The 27,867-nt window shown below is 39.6% G+C and overlaps 1 protein-coding gene across 5 annotated transcripts; it reads right to left on the reverse strand.

Moving 5' to 3' along the window:
- Positions 1 to 2,782: 2,782 nt before the first annotated feature.
- Positions 2,783 to 27,028, reverse strand: uso1 (USO1 vesicle transport factor). 5 transcript variants are annotated; one of them, XM_028604126.1, is made up of 27 exons: positions 26,760 to 27,028; positions 25,180 to 25,266; positions 23,740 to 23,804; positions 23,521 to 23,597; positions 23,272 to 23,283; positions 22,916 to 22,969; positions 21,423 to 21,523; positions 21,210 to 21,312; positions 20,986 to 21,041; positions 20,443 to 20,563; positions 20,134 to 20,312; positions 19,901 to 20,041; positions 19,255 to 19,343; positions 18,998 to 19,152; positions 18,031 to 18,236; positions 17,856 to 17,876; positions 11,394 to 11,504; positions 11,005 to 11,123; positions 10,347 to 10,528; positions 10,122 to 10,243; positions 9,724 to 9,862; positions 8,004 to 8,170; positions 7,041 to 7,097; positions 6,315 to 6,392; positions 6,115 to 6,219; positions 5,651 to 5,866; positions 2,783 to 3,706 (listed from the first exon to the last, which is right to left on the reverse strand). In XM_028604126.1, the coding sequence occupies exons 1-27, from the start codon at positions 26,823 to 26,825 to the stop codon at positions 3,632 to 3,634; spliced, it is 2,904 nt and encodes a 967-aa protein (XP_028459927.1). In that variant the 5' UTR covers positions 26,826 to 27,028; the 3' UTR covers positions 2,783 to 3,631. The 5 variants fall into 5 exon arrangements, with proteins under 5 accessions (XP_028459927.1, XP_028459943.1, XP_028459936.1 ...); XM_028604142.1 differs by lacking the exon at positions 22,916 to 22,969; XM_028604135.1 differs by lacking the exon at positions 17,856 to 17,876.
- Between the last annotated feature and the right edge of the window lie 839 nt (positions 27,029 to 27,867).

Raw genomic sequence — 27,867 nt, forward strand, 5'->3', positions numbered from 1 at the left:
GTGAAGCGGTCATGTGTGGCCCAATGTGTGAACTATATGTGATGGGTACTTGAAGGTGACAGGGTTCTTCTCAATTTTGCCTCATGGCTCTGAAGTGGGTGTAATGGGTGAAATGTGGTCAGTTGTAAAAGTGTTGTTATATACTCACTGCATAGTATAGTATTTTGCATAGATTTCTTATGATTTTGTGTTAAACCTAATGGAAAGAAATACACAAAATTCACTCTGTACACGACAGATATAGAGTGATAATGTTTAAATAATCAAATGTAAATTTTCAGCTCTCATCAGGCGACAAAAAGCAGATGTTAAAGACTTTGTCTTTTGCTTAAATAGTGATTATTGGAGCCCTAACTGCAACAAAAAATGTAAACAGATCAAATTAGTTTTTAGGTATATTTTAAACAAGTGTAACACAAGTTTTAATCCCTCTTGCATTATATTTGAAAGAATATATAGTTTTGTGTTCATTTTGTGAATGACGTATAGCGTGCATCTTTATTTGAGGGTGTTTGTTGCCCCCCAGTGTTGAAACACAGCCATCACAAGAGGACTCATGACAGCAGGGGGCCACCAGGAGGAACATCAGAGATATGACAAAGCTACTGCACAGTCTTGCATCAATCATTTATAAAGAAAAAAATGGCAATACTTTGTAAACAAGACAGCATTGATCCAGCTGGTATGTGGCAAATAAGATTGTTTAATGTTCAATAGAGGAAACCGGTGCATTTCACTTACTTTCAGTTGAAAAAGGCAAAATAATCTCTGCATGTTTTGAACATTTTGGTTAATTCTTTTCACAACTAATTGGCTAATAATAGTAAATATAATACATTATTAATAAATGAATAACTGCTGACTGGTTTCAGCGTGAAGTCTTCATCAGGGCACGTCTCAATTATGGCTTCATGTGTTCACATTAAACAATGTGAATGTACTTATGGCTGACATGTTAATATTTATTTTGGTTGTTTTTGATGGCATTTAAGAAACATTACTTACATTGCTCTCAGCATGATGTGGAGCTTCTACTGTTTCCACCTCTCATGTCTGTCTCATGCTGAAGCAGTGAGACAGACATGAGAGGTAACTTCACCTCTTCAGAACTACTTAAGAATACGAGGAAATAAATCTGGTTTAGTTTTTCTAAAACAAAACAAGGATTGAAAATGCATCTTGAATTACGCTACCATAGGTCTAACAAAGTGCCTCGAGGGAAACCATGTGAAATAAACTTAGTTAATCTCCATCGGTCTGTCCTTTGCTACGAGTTTGTCAAGTAAAACACAAGACTGTGTGAGCCCATAGACTGTATAGAGCCTCAGGTCCTGTGTAAACAGAACATGAATGTTACCTGGGCTGTAGTAAAAGTAGGCCTACCAATAAGACCTTGTAAAAATACTCCATTACAAGTAAAAGTCTTATCAGGGAAATGAAAAATTATCAAAAGCAAAAGTACTCGGCAATACTGATGCATCAACACATAAAGTTCTGAAACACAAATTAGTTTTTACTTTATGTTCTATCTTTGCTTTTTTTAATGAACTATAAATAAACACTAACTAAATAGACCTACTGTAACTAGACACTGCTGTTTTGTAACCGGTCAGAAGCCTTAACATTGGGAACCATTACTGTACTCTTAAACTATGTATTGTATTTCTTTATAGAAGATCTTAATCTGTAACTAAAGCTGTCAAATATAAGTAGTGCAGTAAAAAGTAGAATACTTCCCTCTGCAATTTAGTGGAGTAGAAGTATAAAGTAGCATAAAACTCAAGTAAAGTGAGAATAACTCTGAATGTGTACTTATGTACAGTACTTGAATAATTGAACTTAAGTGACTTTCCACCACTGGCTGTATGTAAAGAGGTTTCCTCATTTCTGGTTTGTCAGGAACTTTTCACCTCCTCTCTAGAAAACCTCCATGTCACGTTTGTGATCATAGACAGTCCTTTGCTTGTCAAAGTGCTCGCTATATTTGGACACTGCATCAGATAATAACCAGGTGAATAATACATTTACGATGGAAGGATCTATAGTGTGGCTGGCTGAAGGAGTGGCGATCCAGCAGGGTGCTTGTCATCTGGGCAGGGCTGTGTGGAAACGTGGCAGACAAGATGTTTTTCTACACAAGTCTTCAGACTGCTTTCAGGGCTTTTAGGCGTGGTTTTCCAAAACCAAGTGTGAACTACGTAACTACGCCTCCTCTTAACCCAGAGGCTCGGTGGTCAAATAGTTGAACTGCTTGGACAAGTTGCCTGGCTTGTTAAGTGTAAAACAAACAGACATGTCTTCATAAACACAGTTGTGGGTTTGTTGATGCAGTCTCCACATGTGCAAAATTTGTTTTCTCAGAGGAACTTTTTATGACAAATGGAGCCAGACACGTATTGTTTAAGATTGCCTCTAATGGCCTCCCTTCAGGTTAAATTGACTTGGCTTAGAAGATTTTGAGGCCTTTTGGAAATTTGGGGGCATAGAGGGTTAAATCCAACTATATTGTATAGTTTCCTGAAACATTCATGTATGCCTGTTTGTGTAAACATGTTAAACACATACATTTGAAAAGTTTAGCTTATTTTGTTATATAATCAAAAAGGGTTTTGCAGAAATCATCAAAAAAGCTATCAAAAAAGTATCTTTCTGTTACTGTCACATCCTAAAAAATTCATAAACATTATGTAACCAAGACATGACTGCCAGAAATATATTGAAAGTTATCCATACCTATATTCAGCTTAAATAATCCCGAAAAGAAAAAAATTCTCTAGTCTAATTGTGGATTTAGTAAAATTTATTTATCTACAATTATCCCTCTATTCAGGCATACAGACTGATAGATTCTTTATTCATTTCAATGTGGCTCATAAACTGATAAGTTACACAATATACAGAAGCTGGATGCCAGAGTACTGGACAAAAAGTTGCAAAAATATCTTTTTTGTCTTTACATGTTTTCTGTCAGTGTTTTGCAGCATATTGTAGAGCGGTCAGTCAGTTGTTCCATTTCACTTTGTGTCGTCAAAGTGAAATGGAACAACTTGAGTGGTAAAATACTGTATCACTGAACTTCGAACTGATTGGGGTGTGAAGATGAATTCAGGGTGCAGCACAGTGACACATGCAGGGGATGCTGATGCTGTAGGTGCATTGTTCGTTGTCTTTATGATAAAATGAGAATAATATCAAATCGGTTTACATTTGCATTGCTGCCACATTTCAAATATTCCTTTCTAAATTTTCCAGATGACTTGTGAGTCAATATCAACCTAGTGTTTTTCTTGTGATTACAAACTATATGACAATACATTACAATAAACACAAGACTGGTAAAATCCATCACAAACTGATGGTTAAAAGTAGCAGAGATGAATGCACTGACATGTTTGAATCTTTTCGCTGCCGCTAAAAAACTGAATCCTTGGAAAAATGACAAAATAACTAACATGTACGTGTGACGTGACAAGAAGGTAAAGTAACGTGAAGATAGCATGGCAGCTGGAGAGAGAAACTGTATCAATAGATTAGTCCTCTTCTTCAGTTTCTCAGTCAAGTTTTTTTTTTCTTGCCTGTGGGCAGACAAATATTCCCATCTCTCCTTATGTTTTCTTTCAGTGTTTTTCCTCTAGTCCTCGTCTTCATCCTCCTCGAAATCGTCGTCTGTCTGGTCCCTGGCGTCGAGGTCGTCTTCATCGTCCACCTGAAAGGAAAGTGTCACTAAAGTCTAACTAAAGCAAACACACAAAACACAGCTGAGTGGTCAGGACACATCCATGCATATCTTTGAAGTTGTAAAGCTTACTACTCAGGACATCTGTGCTACCAAAAACTACCACCACAGTTCACTGGGAGCAGAGCTTAAGATTATTAAAAGCTTGGAAGGCTAGTTGAATAAATGAATGAGCAGATACGGAGGACAACACGCTGGACATCAGATAGACATAGGCCTCATAGCACACTGGCTGCGTGTTGTGAGCGCGTCAGCTGTGTGGCGCGTCCGTTTTTATCTCAGCTCCCATGTTAACAGGTTAGAGCTTGCAGCGCCCCCGCGAGCAATCGCAGCTATTCAAGTCAATGGTTGATATTTCACCAACCGCGCCACGGCGCATCCCAGAAGCGTGTGGGAATCGGTGCTCCGCTGAAGATACAAGCCTGGTCTATTTTCCCGCGAGCCGCGTGCTGTTCAGACAGCCGGGCATATGTCTCCTCTACAACAGCATGGACGACGAGAGATTCATCTTAGAGGTGGAAAAACATAAAAGACATTACAGATCTTTTATATAAAGACAACGCCAGAAGGTAGATACTAGCTTAATAAACATGTGATTGTTCTGTAAAGAACAAAGTTGAGACAATATAATCTGCAAGATTTCCACTGGATGCGTAACGGCTGCGGACCGGCTCCGCTGCGTGTCTGCTGCGTGCTCCGCCGTCAGTCAATACCCACCGGGTCCGGATTTGTTGCGGAACGGCTGCGGCCATGACTGACAGCTGTAGTCACAAGGACCCAGGATTCGAATTCACGTAGAATAGAACCACAAAACCAACAACAGTTTGTTTCCATCCAGAGGAGTAGAGGGGAAACAGCTCTGTGCTGTGTTTTCAAGGTGTAGTGCAGGGAAATATGATCCGCCGTGAGCACGGTGTATTTTATTTTGAAAATTAACCGGATATTTATTTTGTTTCTGTGCTCGACTTCCTGTCCCGCACTATCTGCCGTGTGCTGAATTGTTGCGGAGCTCTCCGTCCGTCAAAAATAGAAGCTCTGCGTATCTGCTCCGGAGGGCTGCGGACTGACGGACTGTAGAATCATTAATCACCACACAAGCCGATTTGATTGACTTAGTCTTGGAGCTAGAATATGAGTTTCAGTCACATTTTAGTCATTAGACTGTTAGTTGGAATCCACTGTTAGTCAACAAAAACATTTTAGTCTCATTTTTGCTTTGCATTTAAAAAAATAGTTTTTTTTAAGCTTTCTGAGTCTAGAGCTGGCACTATTTGATTTATTGGTGAATATTGTAATTTATTTAGTCATATTTACTGTTCTCATAGCTTAGCTATTATTTAGTTTAAGTGTTGGCGTCATCATAGAAAAAAGATTGTCAACAAAAACTTTCTGTCATAGTTTTCCTTTCGCACATTAATCGGTCTGTGTCTATTTTAACTCCATTCTCCAAAAGTTTAGATGAGTGAGGTTTCACAGCAGTAAAGCTTTTCAGCACACAAAAGGTTGTGCGAACTATGTGAATTAGGAGAAGTTGAGAATTAATCCCATTTCCTTTTGTATTGTCCTTATTATGATGAGTTAAGAACACCCATCTTACATGAAATGTCTGTTCAAAATGCTGAACTGTTCTGGTGCACTGATGATGGCCAAATAGAGTGGTTGTTGGCAACTTTTGTCTCTAAAGCATGGCAAAAAAGACAAGGATGTTTATTTGTTTAATTTATGTTGCTATTGTGGTATCTGGCCCCTTGCTATGAATAATGGTGTCTTGTTAGCCCGTTTGAGCTGGGCCTACTTTTTTTTGCGCATGACACAATATTAAACATTATTCATTCATTCATTCATTCATTCATATAAGATGATGAGTTAAAACTCCTGAGGAATTTAATGAAAATGATAATACTGATTGTCTACCGTCTCTCCCAGGTCTTTGAGTTTCTGCTTGAGGCTGTGGATCTTCTGGTCCTGGTCTGCCAGCAGCATCAGCAGGTCGTCCTGCTCCTTCTTGGACTCTTGCACCTCCGTTTGCAGCTTGGCCTGCTCTGTCTGCAGGATGGCCACCGTGCTGGTGGCTGAAGCCAACTGCTGCTCCAGTTCCGCCCGGCTCGCTGACAAGCTCTTTGTTTCCTCCTGAACCAACGAAGAATATGGAGAGGACAGAGAGACAGGAGGGAAAAAGGTGTAGATGTTGAATAGAAAATGATGGGAACCCAGGAAAAACCACAAACATCTGATAAATAATAATAAAATAATATAAAATAAATCATTTCAAAGAGGTCGGAGCCAACTGGTGTTTAAATAGTTGAAACAAATCAGGGTGAAGTGAAGTGATGCTTTACAGTCATACACACATCTTGTTGAACACTTATTCTACACACCTTGAGTCTCTCTGTCTCAGTCGTCTGTGCTGCGAGTCTGCTCTCCACTTCTGCCATCTTGGCAGCGTCAAATGAGCCGTCACTGCTGGAGACTGCGTCCGAGGACTGAGAGAAACCAGTGGCAGGTTGATTCATTTAGCATCTGTCAAGATATAATGTGATATATTTGGCACAAAATGTCATATTTGCATGATATTTACCCCAGCTTCAGCTCTTCTGAGCAGCTCTTGTCTCTCTGTCTTCATCTGGTTGATTTCTGCCGACTGGGACTCCAGCTCCTGCAACAAAGAGAGTCAAACAAACAAACTGCTTTCCATTGAAGTTTTGTAGGGTTAAGTCTGGTGATATTCTGGGAACAAACAGGCTGGGGCAAAGTGACAGAGGGCAGGGAAGTCCAAAAGAATTAACAGTAGGGCTGCACGACATCAGGAAAATATCTAATTGCAATTATCTTTGACTGATATTGCAATTGTGATTTGATTGACGATATTAGAGGGAACAATCATTTTTGTATCATTATTCTCATTTTCCTTGAAAAATATTAAAATATAAAAAATGAAATGATTATAGTGTGATTTTTGGGAGGATCTGTACCAAGCAAAGATTTGTTTATTTAGTCTGTAGGATACCATTGGTAGGCCAGAACGTCTCTGCAGCACCACAATATTAAATCTGAATGGTTTGACATATATTTTGCCTTTAACAAATATTGCGCCCCCTTTGCAATTTTGATAACATTGTGATTCATTGTGCAGCCCTAATTAACAGGCAGACCAATGATGTTGGTTTTCGTCTTTTCATAGGATTTGGTGACAAAAAGAGAAATATAGAATAACGCCAGCTTCGACCCTTACGCATACATTCACTGAAAAACAAAGGTCAGTTCCACATTCTTAAAGGGAGAGTGTATTAGTGATGAATCCCACCTTGAGCAGTTCTGTGTTGTCTGATCCTCCTGCTGAACCTTCTGCTGTCTCTGACCTCTACAGTTACATACAGAGAAAGCAAAATACATTAGTGACACACTATAATGTCATTTTCACTATGACAGGATTAAAGTAAAACTCTACATCCAGTTCTAATTGTAGAATTATATTTAGAATAGGGCTGAAACTAATGACTATTTTCATCAATCAATTAATCTGCAGATTATTTTCATATTCCTCGTCTATATAATGTCAGAAAACTGTAAAAAAAATAAAAAGCATCCATCAGAGTTTCTCCAGAGCCGAAGGTGATGTCTTCAAATGTCTTGTTTTGTCAGAACAACAGCCCAAACACAAAGATGTTCAATTTAAAATGATAAAAAGGTGAAGAAAGGAGGCAAATCATCTAATTGAAGAAGCCGAAACTTGGAGATGTTTGGAGTTTTTGCTTAAAAAGAAACTTAAATAAATAAAAATCGATAACCGAGAATAGTTACCTATTCATTTTTTGTGGATCGACCAAGTGCAGCTCTAATTCGGTTTGTCTTACCAACAAGCACACCAACTCTAAGTCCCCAGGGAAGTGTTTCTCAAGTTGTTGGAATTTCTGTTGTAAGAATTTATTTGTTGTTTTAAGTCATTTTAGTTCGCCAGAAAAACTGTAGTTGGTATCCATTTACTGTAATGTTGTCTGGCTGTTTCCACGATAGTGAAGGTGTGGTTTGAAGTTCAGTGTCATTTATTATCCAAAGTCTATCTGCTGTTTATATGTTACGCATGGATCTGACCAAAGAAAACTAAACACCAGTTTGTGTAATAATGTCAGCTGTTTCAATTATCAATCATGTTCTGTGTACAGTGACCACGGTTGCTGTTTGGGAAACGTTCCCCAGGGAGTCACAGAGTTGTGTCTGGAGGGGGTGATGTCTCTTGCACGCACGCAGTAGGTAGACATTTACTAACCAGGGTGTTGATGAGTGCATCTTTGTCGTGGAGTTGTGTCTGAAGGAGTGTGTGCTGCTTGCGGAGCTCCTCCACCTCCTCTCTGAGCTGTGTGAGCTCCTCCGTCTGCAGTCCGTTCACCTGAGAGCTGTCTCCCTGGCTGTTAGACTGATTCTGGTTCTCCTTACCTGAAGTGTAAACACATACGCACACAAATGTGAAAACGAGATATAAATGTTGACTTTTCTGATTTTTGTATAATGCACACATGTACACAACACAAAACCAGCTACTGTAAATACAGCCAGAGCGATACTGGATTATTTTTTAAGATGATATGGATTTCGATATTCAGGAGTTTAAGAAAAGAACTGATGAAAGACATATTGACTAATATAACAGCCTGGACTATTTATCAGAGTACAGTCAATTATCATATTATCGGAAGAGTTTAGATTGTTTCAGTTAGTCTTTTAGTTAGTCTCTTTAGAGGCAAGTCTGTTTACAGCCTGGGTTTTACTTACATAGTTATTAGCCATTATCCTATGCAGTTATGATAACATTTTACTCACTATTTAAAATTCTTTAGATAAGGCATTGTGGACTCTGCTCCATTAAGCAATTATACAAAGAAACAATGAATACACATAAGCCATCAGACATGTTCAAAAAAAGAAGAAGAAAAAAGAAAATTACTTCTCAAACTGTCTATTTTTAACATCTGGTTGTTATTGTTCCTCCCTGGTTAAAGTCTGAGCTACAGTATTTATTGTAGTTGTCCATGTACATAGCATTTACCTGCACTGAACCAGTCTGATGGACAATTCTGGTGCATCCATTTTAATTTTCACTTCTGAATAAGTGATATGACATAATGAGTTAGATGAGAAGAACGATACCACTCTCGTGTCTGTGCATCAAGCGCTAGAGTTGGGATGTTGTTAGCTTAGCATAAAGACTGGAAGCTGGTTAGTCTGGCCCTGTCCTACGTTCAAATATACATTTACCAGTACCTGTAAAACTCACAAATGAATAGGTTGCATCTCGTTTGTTTAATACATACTTTTTTTTTTCTCAGAGGAGCTACATGATGTAACTATTTCTTGACTAACAACAACAGTTTATCCATCCACGAGTACTTCTGTGCAGCGTCTCAAGCCTTTGCAAGGATTTCCAGATTACATGGTTGGGGGGCATAGGTTTTAGTACAGTATGTGTTTCTGTACAGGTAGGGTGGTACTAAAATCTACAACCTTACTGAGGTGACAAGACTCCATGCGATCACTACACCTTCCCCTTTGTTTACCAAGAAATTGCTACATAACTCCTTTAAAAACCACAAACTGCCCTTTTCACATGTATGTGAAAGAAAGCGATTAAGTGGATTTCCCAAAATTAGTTGAACTACTCCCTCTCTGAACCTCTCTGATTGTGCATGTTGTTGGCCTGTGCACACACTGTTGTAAAACTGTATCTTGCGATGTCACTGCGTATCACTGTTGCCTCATATCGCAGCAATGAAGCAGTAAAATGTTATAATCAACAGGGATGGTGGCCAAATATATGAAAACAAGACCAGAGTTGTTAAAAGTTAATAATTAAATCACACGGAAAATTAATTAAAGACATTTAACTTTTCCAAAATCACTTTAGGATAGGATTAAAATGTGCTTATTGTTCATTCAACTAACAAAACCAGACACAAACATCTCCTACCAGTCAACCAATGAGGTGAACCCACCTAATTTGAGCTTGAGGATGTTGTACTGATCCTTGTGCTGCTGGATCTGGGCCAGCTGCTGGGTGACTGTAGTCTGCATCTGTTCGTTCTGAGACGACATGGATGCTACCTGCTCCTTCAGCTCCTGGATCTGAGCATCCTGAGGATTGCACAATCAAAATAAATACTATTTAAGTAGGTTTTACATTGTTATTCTGCACTTGTATACGTTTGTACATTCTTTCCTTTGTATTTTTGAATAGTTCCTTGTATTATATCCCATTTATTATTTCTTGTATATTCTGTATGTGTGCTGTGTGTCTTATATTCAACACAGCATACAGTCAACAGGAAAGTGCATCAAACATAAATAACATCAAATATGCATACATGAAAAACAATGCAAAATACATCAGTACCTGTTCTCTGATCAGCTCTTTATACTGAGTTACAATGTTGTCATGTTGTTCTAATGTCTTCTTCACCTCCTCTTCCTTCTTCTCATCCTCACTGGATTTGTGAACCGCCTTGGTGATCACGCCTGTGTGGAGTAGCGGGAGAAATACTTAGTAGACACCATTTAACTTTGCAACTGCCATGATGAATTAATCATCACTGGATGTGGAGAATTCACTTTGACTGACCCTCCAGTTCTTTGACCAGCTTGGTGAACTCGTGGTCGAACAGCATCTGCTCCGGAGACGGAAAGACAGGCTGGGGCTTCTGAGCCGCCCGCGAGTACAGCTCATGTTTGGTGATAAAGCCCAGTTTCTCTACAAAGTTTTCCTTTCCAATCCGCTTCTCAATGAGCTGCTTTAGCTTTTCTCTAAAAGGAGGAAAGAGACAACATGGCAGGTCTTAAAACAGGATACTACGCTTTAACCGACTCTGTGTCGACATGATTATTCTGATCTTTCCTTCACTTCATCGGGTTGGGGCATTTGGATAACTTTGGCTAACTTATGTACAATTCTGGAAAAACTTGAGTACTTATTGAGGGATATTTCTATGATTATCATACTGTATCTGTATATCGACACATCACATGGAGAAACTGTGTTCCCACAATAAAGCTCCAGTTAGTCCAAATTCAGCGCCAAATAACAATAACAACACTCAATAACTTCAACTCAACAAAAAATAAACCAATACTGGTTATAATATGCAGGGGTATGATGGGGTGTGAACTGAGGTTTCAGACTCATAAGACTAGCAGGTCATGTAAATATGTTTACATAGATATTTTCAAGGTGTGTGTGTGTGTGTGTGTGTGTGTGTGTGTGTGTGTGTGTTGACACTTACTTGGTGTAGTTTTCCAGCGAGTTGTCGTTGTAATAGATGCAGATGCCGAGAAGCAGCGCACACAGTCCCTGCACCAGCCTTTCATCCTCTCCCAAGTTCTCGGAGATCTGTGCTGTCAGCTGCATCAGTTACACCGAGTCAAGGATTCATTCAACGTCAGTTTTAGACTCAAACACACTATTTTGTTTAACCTGGAAGTAGAATACAATGATATATAGTACATACTGTAGCTGTCAATCTGAATGAGAAGATTTAACTGAATTCCTTAAAGGTTATAAAGTTAAAGTTAAAAATGATAAATACTCAATCCAGTTTGTTAACAAATCTAAGACTAAATACATTTATTGCAATTCAATTTGTGGATGGCTTGCAAGCTGCTTCAAGGATACAAAGGGAACGTTTTCCTGATTGTGTAGGAAGTGAGTGACAGCGATTGGACAGTTGTTGATCCATGTACACAGCAGCATGAGGAGGCCCACCCTGGTCTGCACTTTACTGCCCTGCAGAGAAAAAAAGAAAAGAAATGTGAACATGTGCTTCTTGAATGACAATAAAAACAGCTGACAAAAGTCCAACTATGTAATATTCTAGAGATATTAAAACATATGAGTTTAGACAATGGAGAACCAGATGTTTAATATGTACATTAAGGCACACCATCATAACCTGGATCAGAATTCCAACAAATATTTAAATTAATTAGAATGTGAATCTGGTTATAGACTTTTCGATTAAGTCCAGATTGTGACATTAGTTAAGCAACAGTTCTGGTCATTTCTTTAAAAGAGCAAGTTATAATTTGCAAAAGAAATCCAACAAAATGATTGCTGATCTATTAAATTCAAACAGGAAAAAAAATGAATTAAAAACTGGGCTGATAAAAGGGCAACAAAAGTGCTTGAATATGAGTTAGTGTTAAAGGTCCCATGGCATTAAAATTTCACTTGATGAGTTTTTTTTAACATTAATATGCATTCCCCCAGCCTGCCTATGGTCCCCCAGTGGCTAGAAATGGCGATAGGTGTAAACCGAGCCCTGGGTATCCTGCTCAGCCTTTGAGAAAATGAAAGCTCAGATGGGCCAATCTGGAATCCTGCTCCTTATGAGGTCATAAGGAGCAAGGTTACCTCCCCTTTCTCTGCTTTTGCCCGCTTTCAAACGGGCAAAGTGGCAGCTGGTCAAGGCCACACCTCCACCCTGCACCAAGGCTGAATTTCGGGAAAGAGACTTCAGATACAGTATTAGGGGACCACTAAGGTCTATATAAAAGCATCTAAAGAGCACCATGTCATGGGACCTTTAAAACAAGCATTCATTTTGTTGGCACATTTCATGTCTTTCCATCCGGACGTGCACTTGATTAAAATAAACCCAACGCTTAATTGGGAACACTTCAATCACATCAACCATTAGTAGTTAATAAAGTTATCGCAAACAAAAAACGACACAGTCAAAATTAATACATTCATTAAATTCAACAAGGTTAGTTATCGTGTATTAAGAAAGTCCCTAAAAACTGTATCTTTATTTCCAGCAATCAAGTATACAATTTTAAATTAGTTTGCGCCTCTTGTTTTTGCAGGGGTGCCCTGAATGCCTTGAGTTGAAAAAAAACTTCCAACTCAGAGCGGAAAAGCACCCAACGCTGTGAAGTTTTTTGCTTCCTTTTTATCCTGTGTTGTAAGTGGAAGAATGCAGATGGAAGTGGAAATATACCAGGGACAACTATTTAAAAGAAAGGAGGGCAGAGAAGGATAAATGTGCTTTTTAAGAATAAAAAAGGGACTAATAATAAAGAGGTGATATAAAAATGACCATGCATTTCCATGAAAACAGCTTTAAGAAACAGGTGAGAGGTTTCAGATCTGCAACAGACCTCAACATGGATATTCTTTCCTTTTTACAAAAGTCAGCTCAGCTTCAGCTTCTAATTACTTGGGTCAGTAAGTAATTGTGCAGAATAATTTATCTCCAATCAGCTGCAAAAAACAAAAGCATGATTTTCATGGAGTTGGAAGGGAAGATGAAAATCAATACACATTAAAACATAGAGCAGAGGCGATTACAATCTGTAAACTCTACACTGTAGCTTAACGCTGCTAATAAATTGGTGCAAACACTTAATGCAGGGCTTGACATTAACTTTTTGAGGCACTTGTCCTTCGGACAAGTACATTTACGTTTCACTTGTCCATGCACAAAAGTCACTTGTCCGGGTAAAGAGTCATCATTTTATAAAAAAAAATTGTTTTGCTAATACAGAATTCGAACAAACCGTTGAAAGCATCCAAACACTATCAGCATTAATAAAATTCAGTTGAAACAGTAGAAACAAACGTGTCCCAACAATAGATTTCCCATTCAACAAGAAAAAAGGATCTCCAGTCTTCATAGTACAAAGTAATATGTTGCACGCCGGTGTGCAGAAGTTAATATCTTGAGATTCTAAGTCAGTATTTTAAAGTTTGTCATTACTTTCAGATTCCCAGTCAATATTCTAAGTTACTAAGTCAATATATTGAGATACTAAGTCGATACTTTGAGATGTTGAGTCAATTTATTAAGATTGTAAGTCAATATTTTAAATGTTCTCATTGGTTTGAGATTCTTAGTCAATATTCTGAGTTACTAAATCAGTATATTGAGATACTAAGTCAATATTTTGGGATAAGTCAATATATTGAGATACTAAGTCAATATTTTAAGATAAGTCAATATATTGAGATTCTAAAGCAATATTTTACATTTTCTCATTACTTTGAGATTCTTAGTTTATATTCTGAGATACTAAGTCAATATTTTGACCAGACATAGTGGTGATTTAAACTTGAACTATTTTTTTTTTTTTATACAATTTCACTAATTTCTACCCAGCAGAGGCTGATTTAGAGATCCTTTAAAAGCTGTAGCTACTTTACAGTTGATTATTACCTGATATTTAATCAGCATGTTATTTATTTATTTGTTTCAAAAAGACACAAAAAAAAAAAAAAAAAGTGAACGCAACATCTGTGTTTTTCCGACAACAGCAGCTATCTACATCGTCATACGTTCCTCTCCAGTGAAATACAGACAGACACACTTTTACACCGTTTAGCTGTCAGCATTTTAACCGTGTTTACTCTAGCTGCTAGTTAACGGTATGCTAACATTACCTGCTGCCAAGTGTAATGTTAACTAGCGTGACATGCGGCGATGTTTAGGTTCCCTCGTCAGTTTTCGGAGCATCAGAGAGAAGCGCTGGCATTTCAGTGGCACCGAAATCTGCGTTGCAATTCGGTCCGGTAGATAACGGTCATTAAGGCACCGGTGCCGTATTAGCACCGGGTCTATCGTTATCTGTCTACGATGTGGTAACGTTAAGGCAGAGTTAGCAAGCTAACATTAGCTAACTAACACCGGCAGGTTCGCCGTGCTTTCATGCTGCATCGCTTACAGAGAACGAGCTGAACAGCGGGCTGGGTCTAACGTTACCGGCCCGCTGACCGACTACCGCTGGGTCCGCTGCCCGGGATTGCGGGCGGAAAAATTTATCGTTTCAAATCGGTAACATAGACGTAATGAGTGGCACATAAGGTGAACTAACATGGCATTTTATTTTGTTTGAGTTTTAACTTGTCCAGTGGGACAAGTAAATTTCTATTCCACTTGCCCTACAAAAAATCCACTTGTCGCGGACAAGCCTTAATGTCGAGCCCTGCTTAATGCACCCCATGCTTTAAGAAGAGCAGACCTCTTTCCTGTACAGAAATGCCAAAATTGAGTAAGAGCAAAGCCGGTCTACGGAAAGCCGTTCCACTCCCTATCCAGCCCCATTGTACCGGATTTTGGTTGTAGTTCCACCAGAGTTCCACTGGGGGTGATCGCGGTCCAGTGCAAAATGAATGGGACTCTATGGAGCTAGACGGCTAAATGTGTCTCTTTCGCCCGATTGTCGTTGAGAAACCTCAGATTTGATTGTAGTTTTTGCAAGTTCAACATGGGTTATAGGTCGAAAGTTGAATGAACGAGTACTTATGTCCTTTTGATTTCTTACAGGGTGAGTCGTTGTAGCCCATAACACGCTAGCATTCTGCTAATGAATGCTGATTGGTCAGTGAAGGACTGATTACGATCGGAGATCCCGCTTGACGGCATCCGAAGCAGAACCTGAATATCAGAGTGAATATTTTGGTGTGGTCTTAAAAACATTAGCAAACCTCTTTCTAGCACGTATGTTGACAGGGAGAGCCTAACCTGTCAGCTGTGTTGTCGATGCCTCGAGAGAACAAAGGAAGCGACTCAGAGCTTGCCGTAAAGCAAAATAGCCACTTTAAAAAAATCTAACACACAGCAGTGTGTATTTTCTTAGCCTCCCCTTTTGAATGCAACATTCAAATTACTAGACAAAAAATTATATCCTGAGAAAAGTGGGTTTAGAGGGGTATAGCTCCATAGAGTCCCATTCATTCTGCACTGGCCTGTGAGCGCCCCCTGTATGGAACTCTGGTGGAACTGCAACCAGTTCAGAAGCCGGAAGTAACGAGGGAGTGGAACTTCTTATATTATAAATTCTTTGGTAAGAGTAATGAGGAGCAAGGTGCGGGTAAAAACCAGGGGTTGATGCAGACTGTAAGTGAAGCCAAAACATTTGGATCGCCCCCTGGTGGCTAGCTGTCATAAATCCTGCCCCTATTCACTGTTGTCGAGCGGGTGCATGGGTGGGACTTTGATACCGCAGCTCAACTGCCCGATTACTACTGTGCAGACTCTGGCTCCAAAATTACAAGATGGCAGCAAACATATCCGGGATATTGTGGCTTTACTTTTGTACAGTGGGAGAAGTGGAGACATGTCATCCATCTTTATATACAGTCTCTGGTAAAAACTTATCAGCATTACATACTACAAAAACTTACGAAATCACCTTTTCAGATTTAGTCTCCAAATATGACGTTATGCAAAATGAAGAGGAAAACAAAAAGACAGGAAAATATACCACAAGTATTAATTGAACAAACATTGGCTTCTGTAACAACAAAAACATATACTCTGCTTCTCTATGCGTTTTGTGGTTAAAACAGCCTGACTAAAATCGAAGACTCAAGTAAGAAGAATAAAGGCACATCCCTTCCTTCAAACTGAAAACCACCATTACAATGAGTTTAACATCAACATGTAACCTTTAACTCTCAAAGCTAACTAACCACATTATTGTCAGCTTGGGGGCTCGTAGGGGTGGGAGCAATAAGAATGTATGCATTGGTCCAACTGGTCTCCTCCCAGTTGGATGTGACTGGAATACCTCCACAGGCAACCTGTTCAGATGTCTGAACTATCTCCGCTGTCTCCTTTCCACATAAAGAAGCAGGAGTTGTATTCCTGGCTGCTTCTGGATGTTCGAGATCCTCACCCTGTCCCCAATCTCATTCCTTCCAGTCGTTATGCCAAGTTAAAAGAACATAGTTGAGGGCTTTATCGTCAGGTTCAGCTCCTTTACTGCCACAGTAGAATATAATCCTGGACTTCTCCTGAAGCTACATCAATTCTAATACCGCTCGGCACAGTGAAATTTAAATGTACAGTATAAAGTTAGCCTGACGTTGTCATACTCAGATTCTAGTCAGAATATGAGTCTGATACTGCTCCATTGGGCTGTGATTATGGGGCGTGTTTCAACCGAACCAGGAAAGAAAATGCCTCTGCACTCAACTAGATAGACCTACAACCAATCAGAGCAACGGAGACAGACGTCACAGAAGCTGCAAGTCAAAGGCAGGCTTTGACAGAGCAAAGGCAGAGGACGGGTGTGGTTCTCTGTTCCTCTTTTAAAATGAATGCGCTGTCGATATCTTCTATAACAGACACGATGGCGGAATCTACACATCTCAATTCTCCAGCGGCAGCCATCTTTGTTGTAAACGAAGTCAACCCAAGCGATCTTTGGTGACGTGGTTGATTACGTTACTGTTGATCATCCGTCCATCGTCGCATAAAGCCCGCCCTGACAATTTGATTGGTCCCAACAGCTCTGGTTCGAGCATAGTTGCTCCACAATGGATCAAGTCCAGACCTAACTTCCCAACCTTGAATGTTGTGGGCGGGGCTAAGTTCGGCTGGCATCCAGGCTAGTATAAAGTATAAAATCTTTTGGCACCTGAACTGGCCATTTGTAAGCAGGTACATGTAAGTAAGAGAACCAGATGTCTGTGAAAGTTCTCAGTCATTCAGGTCCTAGTTATCCAGGGAAGGGTTAAACTTTAGGGTAACTGGACTTGGTTAAAGGTGCTCTCTCGAATGAAGAAGAAATGTCTTTCGGAGCACCTTTAACCAAGACCAGTTGCCCTAAAGTTTAACCCTTCCCTGGATAAGAGAACCAGACAAACAAGAGTGCAGATCTCTCTCTCGGACAGGAAAAGGCCCAAAAGCTGCTGAGGCACACTTGCTGAACAGACAGATAAGGGCTTGCAGCACACCAAACGAACCAAAGTCACAGCTCAAAGCAGGTGTTAGAATGACGAAACCCACAAAAAAGCTGCTGTGTCACTTTTCTCTGAACCTCTCTTGGCTGTCTACTTGTGTAATTCCCCACTAGTGAACACATTGAGAGCAACGAGAGCTTTTAAATCTGTGGGGACAAGTGCACCTGTGTGCCACACTAATGAGGAAGAACAGGGTCATAGCCATAAGTTAGGGACGAAAGAGAGGTAGTAAAGAGTTAGAGCGAAGATCCCCCAACACATGGGCCAACAAGACCTCTACTACAGATACCAAGCCAAAATAACCAGCATAGATGGTGCCCAAAAACTCACAGCACGCACACACACACACACACACACACACACACACACACACAGACAAAAGTTACTTACCCGCCGGACGATCTTATCTCCCTGCAAAACCACAATAACGTGACACTGTTCTATTCACTGTTGTTGACACTTCAGTATTAACCTTTATTTGCCAAAAACCCTTCCTACCCAGACACACATAACCTGTTAGCATCTTCTTTATTCAAGCAGCTAAGTGCCACTGTTATGGTCCTACCTGGGAGAGGATGTTGGTGCACTGCTGCAGCAGGGAGACGGGGGGCTTTCCCAGGCTGGTGGCCAGTTGGACCCTCAGCAGCTGCTCCTTCTGGGTGAGGTTATCTTGGAGGGCGTGAGCCAAGGCCACAGCAGCACACCAGTTGGACAGAGAGTCTACTGAGAACAGACCTCCACACAGCAGCTGGCCCGCTGAGATGGAATTGGCTGCGGAAAAAAGTGAGCAAGTCAGTAAAGAAATTATTGTAAATAGATAAATAAAGCTGAAGGCAGAATAAACAGCAGTCCATCCATCTTTAGGTGTTGTAATGTGCATTGTGCAAACAACAACCACTGTACAATAACATCATAACTTTTAGAAGAAGTCCAAACAAACAAGATAATAATATAATAAATGTATTGTACCTCAAAAGCTAAAATACCATATATGTATGTATGTATGTATGTATGTATAATATTTTCCCACCAATAAACATAATGAAAAAACAAAAAACAATGCTGATGAATTTACTGGATTTGTCAGTGACAGGACAATTTATTTTTAGCCATTATCTGAGGGCAAGATGCTTCTCCTACACCCACAAGTGCTGCTATTTCATACAATGCATTTAGTTATTATATATCAGCCTGTCAGTGTTTTAAACATGTTGAACCCAAAGCATAACTACAAAAACAAATTGTATAGGTTCAATTGTTGTAAAGCGAAGATGTCAATATTCTACAATGGGACCTTCTCTTGTTTAAAGTGGAAATAGGAAGCTTAAAGAATTTCTTATACGTTTTACACTGAGGGAACATTTTTAGTAGTAATCAAACTTTAATGTTGCTCTGGGAAGCTGTTAAAAATTGATTTAAGACGATGCCTTCATAAAATTAGCGATCTCTATAGGAGGAAACTGTCTATACGAGGAAAACACAATGTCTTCAAACTCCACTTAAAAAGGTACACTCATCTCGGTGTAACTGACCATCAATGGTGGAGGGCAGCAGCGTAGCCACAATCTCCCCCTGTCCTTTCTGGTTTTTGTACAGGAAACACTGGAAACAGTAGAGGACTGCACAGCGAAGGACAAACGGTTGTCTCTCATTCACCATGGACATGAGCAGCACCACGATGGCCGGTCTATGGAGAGACGAACAAGAGAGATCAGAGAGAAAGTTAGGTCAGTTGACTATCAGATGGATATGGGTGATTTAATGTCTTGGCTCATTGGGTGCGTCTTACCTTGGTGGGTTTGAAGGAGCGTTGACAGATGCAAAGTAGTCTTGGTTTACCTGTGAGCCCCGGATGACTTCTGATACAGTGTTGATGGTCTGAAAGAAAGGGGCCAGATCACAAGCTTGAATGCAGTAGGTCTCAAAAAAGGAGCCAAGCCGTCTGAGTAAAGGCTGATTTATGGTTCAGCGGAGGCTCCACGCAGAGCTTTTCGCCGTATCCTATGTAAGTTTATACTTGTGCATTAGTGTGTGTCAATCTCTTTAAGAGAATAGCACGTGTATGTGTGTGTGTGTGTGGGGAGTGTGTGGTGTAGAGTCATAGTGAGAGAAACAAAGTGTCTCCCCTGTGCTTTCTGACCATTGTCGTAAATCTGTAGCAGGAAAAGTTAACCCTCTCCTTGATTTCATGTTGTTTATGGAGAAGAAGAACCCGGAAACGAGTAGAGGGAAATGCAACGCTACCGAGCCACGGCAGAGCGACGTGTAGTTACGTTTTTTGAGAGGTGCACATCAGGCTACAGCGTAGGGTCCGGCGTATGGACGGTATCTCCGCGTACCTACGTACGTACCCACAGCGTCTATTTAACGCAGAAGCATAAATCAGCCTTAAGCAATTATTCTTCTCTGTGCTGGGTCGTACGTTGTGTCATTACCTCAGTGAGGATGTCAGCAGGCACACCGGTGGCCATGAGGATGGTGCACAGCTGCTGCAGCAGACCACACTGGTACATGGACTTCTGACAGCTGGCTGTAGCTCCAGGAGAGTTCACTGGAGACACCATGACTCGCACCAACTGGGAACCGAACATTGTCATCAAGTTTATAGCAAAACAAGATCCCATTGTTCTGCTTGTTTAATGTGTAAATAGGTTAAAGCAACACTTACCTGCAGCATGAGGTGAAGGTTGGTGACCTTCTGCGCAGACCAGCCAGAGTTATCGTCACCGACCTCAAACCAGGGCTTCATTCTCTGAATGTAGGAGCCCTCCTTGAAGAAATTCTGATTGGAGCTGTTGTTCTTTAGCAGGTTTACCAGCAGCAGCAAACAGTCCTCGACCACAATACCTGCACAGAGGAAAAAAGGATGTGCATTAGGACATATCTCACAAGAAAAACAATGATCTTACCATCGTAATTACAGAAAATCAAGAAACTAGATCGCATTTAAAGCTTTCTGCATTGAAAATCCTTTTACCTCCATCGCTGCTGCCCTCTTCTGTGATGATATCTAGAAGACGCTCAAATGCGTTTTCAAATGCCACAATTTTCTGAATGGCAGCATTGCTTTTGGTCAGCTGTTGAAGCAACAGCAAGCCCTGTTGGAAGCAAAAAACAGGTCGTCACGCATCTGACAAAAAGAACTGTGTTAAACAAACTTAGTGAGCGTTCAGACCAAAATCAGCTCTGCGTTAAGGTATCTATGCTGCGAGACAGGAAATACTACGAAGTCCAGTTTGAGTACCAAATCTGTGAATTTGGAGGCTTCTCAGTGCAGAAACACTGCACAGTTTATAACACTCTTGACACAAGATTTTACAACTCTGTAAAGTTATCACGGCTGCAATTATTTCATCTTTCGTTGCAACGATTGTGAGGTAATCGGCAGAAATACAACATTCATGTTACAAAGTAATAATGCCAGATGATGTTACCTATCATAGAACTTTTTTGTTTGGGCTGCATTTTTTCACACAGAGCTAAAGCGGGTCTGGACGGCGCAACAGGGACAATTACTCACGTCGTTGCGGATTACTTCTCTAGAGTCTGCCAATAAGTCCATCAATCTGGAAACACCTGCAGATGGTATCATAAATAAAAACTGTAAAATACTGGTTAATTTAAAACAAGGAAATATTGACAAAGCTAACAGGTGCCCTCAGTAAAGGCATGCAGAAATGTTGATATAAAACGGAGAGTTAGTAAAATCCAAGTTTGGATCAGATGTGGAGAGGACACACGCACCCATTGGGCTGACCAGAATGATACCCTGAACCTGGACACACTGGTTCTTCAGGAGAGCAGTCAGCAGCTTTACCCCGGGCCAACGTACATGGAAGTCAAACTCCTAAAAAAAAAAAAAATCACATCACATCAATGCTTAAGAACGTCAGGCAGTTGTTTAGACAAATATAATAACACAGACGTCTTGCCACTGGAGCAGAAACAGTTCAGTACCTCCAACAGAGCGAGAATCAGAGTCACATGCTCAGGGTCCTGAACGAACTGTTCTGTAAACTGGGCACCCAGGTCATCTGCCTGCTTCTGGGCAGCCTCATCTGGGAAGGAGAATGAAAGCTGAAGTAAGTGACGTCTCCAATAAATGCTACATGAGGAGTCATAAGTCTAGTGAGGGGACCAGTTGGTTAGTTCACAGCAATCAGCCTGAGTTAGACGGCGATAATAATTAATAATCTGCAACTTCTCAAATCTTTCTTACCAGTCTTTATCGCTGGTGGCTTTCTGCTATTGAATAATGACTTTACATGAAATATCAAAATACATTCAAAAAATGTGCCAAGCTCAGGGTGATACTTGTGAACACGCCTTCTGGGGAAAATAAAAGGGTGTCAAACAGATGAGGGGACAGCTGGATGGGAGGGTGAACAGGGTGAGCTCAGTAGGGTTACTGTGTATACATGGAATAAACATTTAATGTGGGATGGGCTGAGAGCTTCAGTGTGACACGCTGGTTACCAACACTACTGCACTGAGAGCAAGTGTATACTCACCTCGTAATCTCACCATCATTTAAAAAAGGTACTTAAACAGTATCTAGCAAAGCTGATAGTTTTAGATGTATTTATCCACATTTTGATATATCCATCTCTACAATGTCTGCTTCCAACCCAAAACAATGTTGTCGCATTGGAAAATTACATTAAAGCTGCAGTAGGTAGAAAGCAGAAAAAAAAACAGGGAGACCTCTTCCTGCAGCTCTCCCTCTCCCCTCTCTGTCTGCATGTGTAGAACAGCCAATAGGAACGCTCTCTGTCTCTGAAATGACCTGTGACTGACAACCAAGCCAAGCGGAGTTGTAGAAGTCTAGTTTTCTGTCAGACCACTTGAATAACAAACTGCTGAAAGGTTCAAATGGAATTTTTGCTCAATGCCGCCAAAAAGACACTAGCTACCATAGCTATATAGGCTAATAATACATATCTTTATATTAACAATGGATCAAATAAGTAATGTAATAGGGGCCATTTGTTGTGATGAATACACAGAATTGTCTACAGAACCTTTTTGCTTCTTTTAGCTCATTGTTTTGGTTTTCTGGCACACATCTTGACAGTTTAGCTAAACTAGAGCTGAAGAGGCAGATGGTTGAGACCAAAAATAGAGCTAGATACAAAAACAAAAAGCTAGTTACTCCTAAAGTAAAGGGGAGGAAATATGATTTTTTTTTTTATTTGGGTTAACGGATTCTAAAAAGTATACAGTATAATTTCAACACACAGTGCAAAAACAACCCGGTATTTGAATGTGAAGATAACAAAGGAGCAATGAGAAATGAGAGACAGAGGTTCGAGGATGTGATGGTATTAGTGAAGCATTCTTGTTACCACCCAAACAACTTCCATTCAGTTTACCAGTGCCGGAACATTTTAGTGTAGTTAGTTAAATAGCAGTACTATTTATGGCAGAGATATCTCGGTTTCAGTACTGACCAGGCATGGAAACATTCTTATTCTTCCCTGAGGCAGGGGTAGGGGTTACTGCGTCTGCGAGGGCAACAGGCGGGAAGAGGAAGTTTTAAGCCTCACCCAACAGCTAGCATTCATTTCAACCACTCTGAAGAATCAGCTGACTGATTCTTGTAAAGATGTGACAACCAACACACAGCCTTGAATTGTATCAGCTATTAATAATCTGTGTACTGCAAGACTATTAATGTGGTCTTTTTTAACAACCCAACCAAGAACAATGTATGATTTGTAGGCGCAGCTGGTGATTGGGGGGGGTGGCATGGGAGGAGTGCGTGGGGTGGGGGGGGGGGGGGTCATGCACAGTCAAAGAGTTTTACCTTCGGATTCATCTGTAGGGTTAAAACATGGAAGAGAAAAGAGAGATGAGAATCTTTACATAAAACAGTCATTAGGCTATCAGTGTACAGAAGAGGGAAATGCAAATTCCCTGATGTCCAGTTGAACTGAACTCACACACATGCAAACAAAACAAAGGCTCAGTCACTGATTACAGCAGCCACACAATTAGGAGGAATTATCTTCAAACGATAACCAATTTAAGGTTCTAATAATAATGTGTTTAATACCTTGCTCTTCCTCCTCATCATTGCAGATGATGTTGTACAGTGTGTCCAAAGCATAGCCAAGGATTTCAGAGTCAGACCTGTTCAAGTAGCAGGAAGAAGCAGAGTGTTAACAAAACACAAGTTTTAATGTTAACAAAACTTGAGTCAAACAAACACACACAATGCTCTTTTTAGGACAACCTGACCAAACAAAAACACAAAAATACTTTATCAACACACCTGTCAGTTTGCAGTATGTTAATCAAGTGATCCATCGCCTGTGTGCCAACTTCCATGCGATATTTCTATAAAAGATAATAGGGAAGGCGAGTTTATTTGTAAAGTACCTTTCAACAAGTCAAGTAGAAGTGTTGTATATACGATATAAAAGAAGAAACACAATGTGATATAAAAGACACAAATACGATTTTGAAGAATAAGAATAAGATAAACAAAAAAAAAGGTTTTAATTGATGAAACAGAAGAATAACTGTTAGAGTGCAGCTACTGAATCAGCATGGTATCAATGGTTTCAATTTTAATTGAATAAAAGGAGCTGTAAAAACAGAAAACATGACTTGAAATAACTGTTTTCTGAAAGTTTGTTCCTAATATGTGGTGCATGAAAATGTAATGCTGCTTCTGCATGTGTACAGCTTGCACAGAGGTCTGGACAGTTCATAACTTTGCAGCATGTTTTTTGGCCCTAAACCAATTAACGCTTTATAAACCAACAGTGGTATTCTAATACTCATAAGATCAGTGATCCACTGTCAGGACAAGACGGTTTTAAAAATAAAGGAATTGTAATCTATGTGGACAAAGAAAAATAACAATTATGAACTTTGTATTGCATTTCTTAGGAAATAGAGGAAGTCTACACATCCGTGTCCGTGTTTCTGCACAGCACTGACACCGCTGTGTGTTAATGTGCAACCCTGTGCATCCTAAACCCCTTATTCATGCCTGATAAACTCCTTACTCATGGTTGATGTGGCAGCCAGTAACAAAACTGTCCATGAACAGAACTGAGAGGTGGCTTTGGAGAGGTCTATGTTAATGATCAGATCATTTTAATCAGATTTTGACAAATGAGAGCTTTATCCATGACCGGAGAGAAAAGATACATTTACATGACATTAATACAGCGCTACAGGGATTTAATTCAACTGCTATTTTCTCCTTTGCTGACAGCTACCCCTGTATATTAAAACATGTTAATACAGAAGAAGAATGTGACTTAACATAAACCCCATCAGTTGCCAGTTCATAAAAATATCTACCTAGATAAAAAGTAATGCAGTCAAATACAACAGTCCTGCAATACATTTTTATAAGGTTATAATGTTCAGTTTTTATTCAAACTGCTTTCTATACTGAGGTGTTTTTAGTATATTGTTCACCCCATATCAATGACAGTAAAACTAAATATTGAAAACACTCCGTAAAACCCAACACAATTCAGCGGAACCACACCAGACTCCAAAATGATTATAAAGTTCAATAAACACCTCTCTAAAACAAAAACAGAACATTATTAACTTCATGACGGTAGTATTTATTGAAGGACTGTTGTATTAGACTGCATTACATTTAGCTAGGTGTACCATATAAACTGGCAACCGACTGTATGTCTACTGCACCCGTTTCCAATAACTTTATCTTTATACTTTACTGTACCTTAGAGAGGGACTTAAGAGCCCGGACAGCATCTCTGCGGTCTTCTAGGAGTGTCGAAGAGGCTACTCGGTCACATAGCTTCTGGATCTGTCAATAGAGGAATCATTATTTATTTTGCTTGCACTTCTGCCTAATACACGATCAAGAGAAGAAATCTGTATTCATGTCTTTATAAGGCAGGGCATTTTGCAGATCAGTAGACGGTATGTTCCCTTATAGTTGTTTGTGTTTTTTTTTTCCATCTGAGATTGAAAAGAAATGCATATGTTTTAATACTTTGCTCTAATCTTTGTTAATTATTGGAAAGGGGAAAAAAAAATCTTCTTTGGTTAGCATGGTCACAACCAGCAGAGATATTCAATCAGTAACATATGTCACAATTGTTTTAATTTAAAGAGCCAAAAAGGTTAGGAAACACTGGTCTAGAGGACAGAATAACTTCTTTTGTTCTAGAAAAGGGCAAGGAATTTTCAATCGCAATGAACACTATACCGTAGATGTAGGGGACAAGAATACATTTATAATACAGTATATTTACTGTAAATATGATTTACTTACTTAGAAGAAAAAAAAAAAAAAAAAAAAAAAAAAAAGAGGGATTCTTCTGGGATTAATGTTTAGTTACTCTTTAAAAACTAGTACTGGGAAAGACAGCACTGACGTAAACGTTTCTCGATGAAATGTATTGTGCATTCTGCAGTTGGAACACGCAGCCTATCTAAACAGCCAAAACAGGAATGTCTACCGATAAAGATCTGATTATGTGGCTATAATGCTCGGCAATGCCTACAATGCTCTGCATGCCTGTCAAATGCTGCTATAGGCCTATGTCAAGATGCTGATTGTTTCATACTGGGATTACACCCTGTGATGATTTGATACTTTACTTCATACCGCTAGAAATTGAATATGTTTGGGTGCTGAACAACACAAGCACCTTGAAGATGTCACCTTGGACCGTGATATGAAATGGTCACTATTTTATGGACTAACCAATTATGAAGACAAGCGAAAGAAGACAATCAGCAGATTAATCGATAATGAAAGTAAACGTTTTTTGCAGACCTACATGACATAGCTACATGCATAGCAAGAAGGCGGCCTATTTGTATGTGGTACTAATTGCCTTTAATTCAACCCTTTATACTGGATGTGAATGTATTTAGCTTCTGTATTGTTGGAGGTTCTTTGAAAATAAAGACATTGTAGGACGATGTTGATTAAGGGACTGACAGCTGATAGTCCTCGTATTCATTATTGCCTGTTTTCTTTCCTCCATGTTCCCATTCATCACAGCTGCACGTAGAGAAACCAGCACATATGTCAGACAGCCCTGCTGCAGGCTGACAGATATGCTACATTAGCTAATTAGCCTCCTAAACTAGCTCGTTGTTCTGATTTAGGGAGGGCCCAGCCTCTCAACATGTCATACTGGGTGTTTTTTTAGAGAAATAAATTAACCCTCAGTGTACAAACACACGCTTTATTGCTGACGTGTGTGGTCTCAGTTTGTCAGGTAAACAGTGGTGAAAATGTTAGCTAGCTGCAGTTAGCCGCAGCTAGCCGGGCTGGTTTCCTACCGTCTCCGCTCCGGACGGCTGCGGCCCGGCTGCCTGCCCACCCATCACTCCTCTTAAGAAGTTCATCTTTATAAACGTCCTCTCGGTGCCGTATTCAAAGCGTCTCTCCTTCTAAAAACAAAAAAAAGAAACCTCACACTTCCCCCTCAGTGATCCGTGAACAACTATGTGAATAGAAAAGAAAAAAAGGTCCACAATGATGATTGTGTACACTGACTAATCGACCCCGGAACACAAATGTGAGTGTGGCACTACGCATGCGCGCAGACGTGGCGATACGTGGCTGATCAGTAGAGTTCACTTGTTTAAAGGGCAAGAAAGTCATTGATTATACTGTGAGTGTGAAATTTCATACACTAATACAAAAAACAATTTCATTCAGTTCACGGTGTGAAAAATAATACAAAGGCAGTGATGGAAAAATAATACATAATAATAATAATTGAAGTACAGTTGTATCAGCAAAATAATTATATCAATAAGAAAAGTACAGTAGGCTACTCTGTCAGTGCTATTTTAGTATATATAATTAGAATAATATTAACATTGAATGTTGTTGTATATAATGATTTAGGCCTACTTTAATTCAAAATGAGGGCCTTGTACTCATATCCTTTACTTCAGTAAAAGTAGAAATACCAGTCTAAAAAATAGTTCAGTTACTTACTGTAAGTAAAGGTGCAGAAGTATTATCAGCCAAATGTACATAAAGCATCAAATAAATCTTATTATGCAGAAGGGCTCCTTTCATAGTGTTATATTATGATAGGATATCAGTGGACTAGTCTTGTAGAGAGGCCCTGTGTCAAAATATTAAGATAAATGCAAGATATGAAAAATAAGTACAACAGTAAAAAATAAAATAAAATAAAGGCAGTAAACAGAAAAAAGCTAAACATAATAACTACAGAGAGTGAACTGTTTAATTCACACAATACAAACAATTGCACATAGGAAATATTGATATTGATGTTGCAGTTTAGTTAACATTGCGCACAAGTGAGTTGTTAGTGATTAGTGTTGAATATAATCAGTGATGGTTGATTAGGATAGGCGCACTGTAATTCTATGTTTTTATGGCTTGATGAATTGAAAACAATTACACATG

The sequence above is a fragment of the Perca flavescens genome, chromosome 2, assembly GCF_004354835.1.
Source record: "Perca flavescens isolate YP-PL-M2 chromosome 2, PFLA_1.0, whole genome shotgun sequence".
NCBI lineage: Eukaryota > Metazoa > Chordata > Actinopteri > Perciformes > Percidae > Perca > Perca flavescens.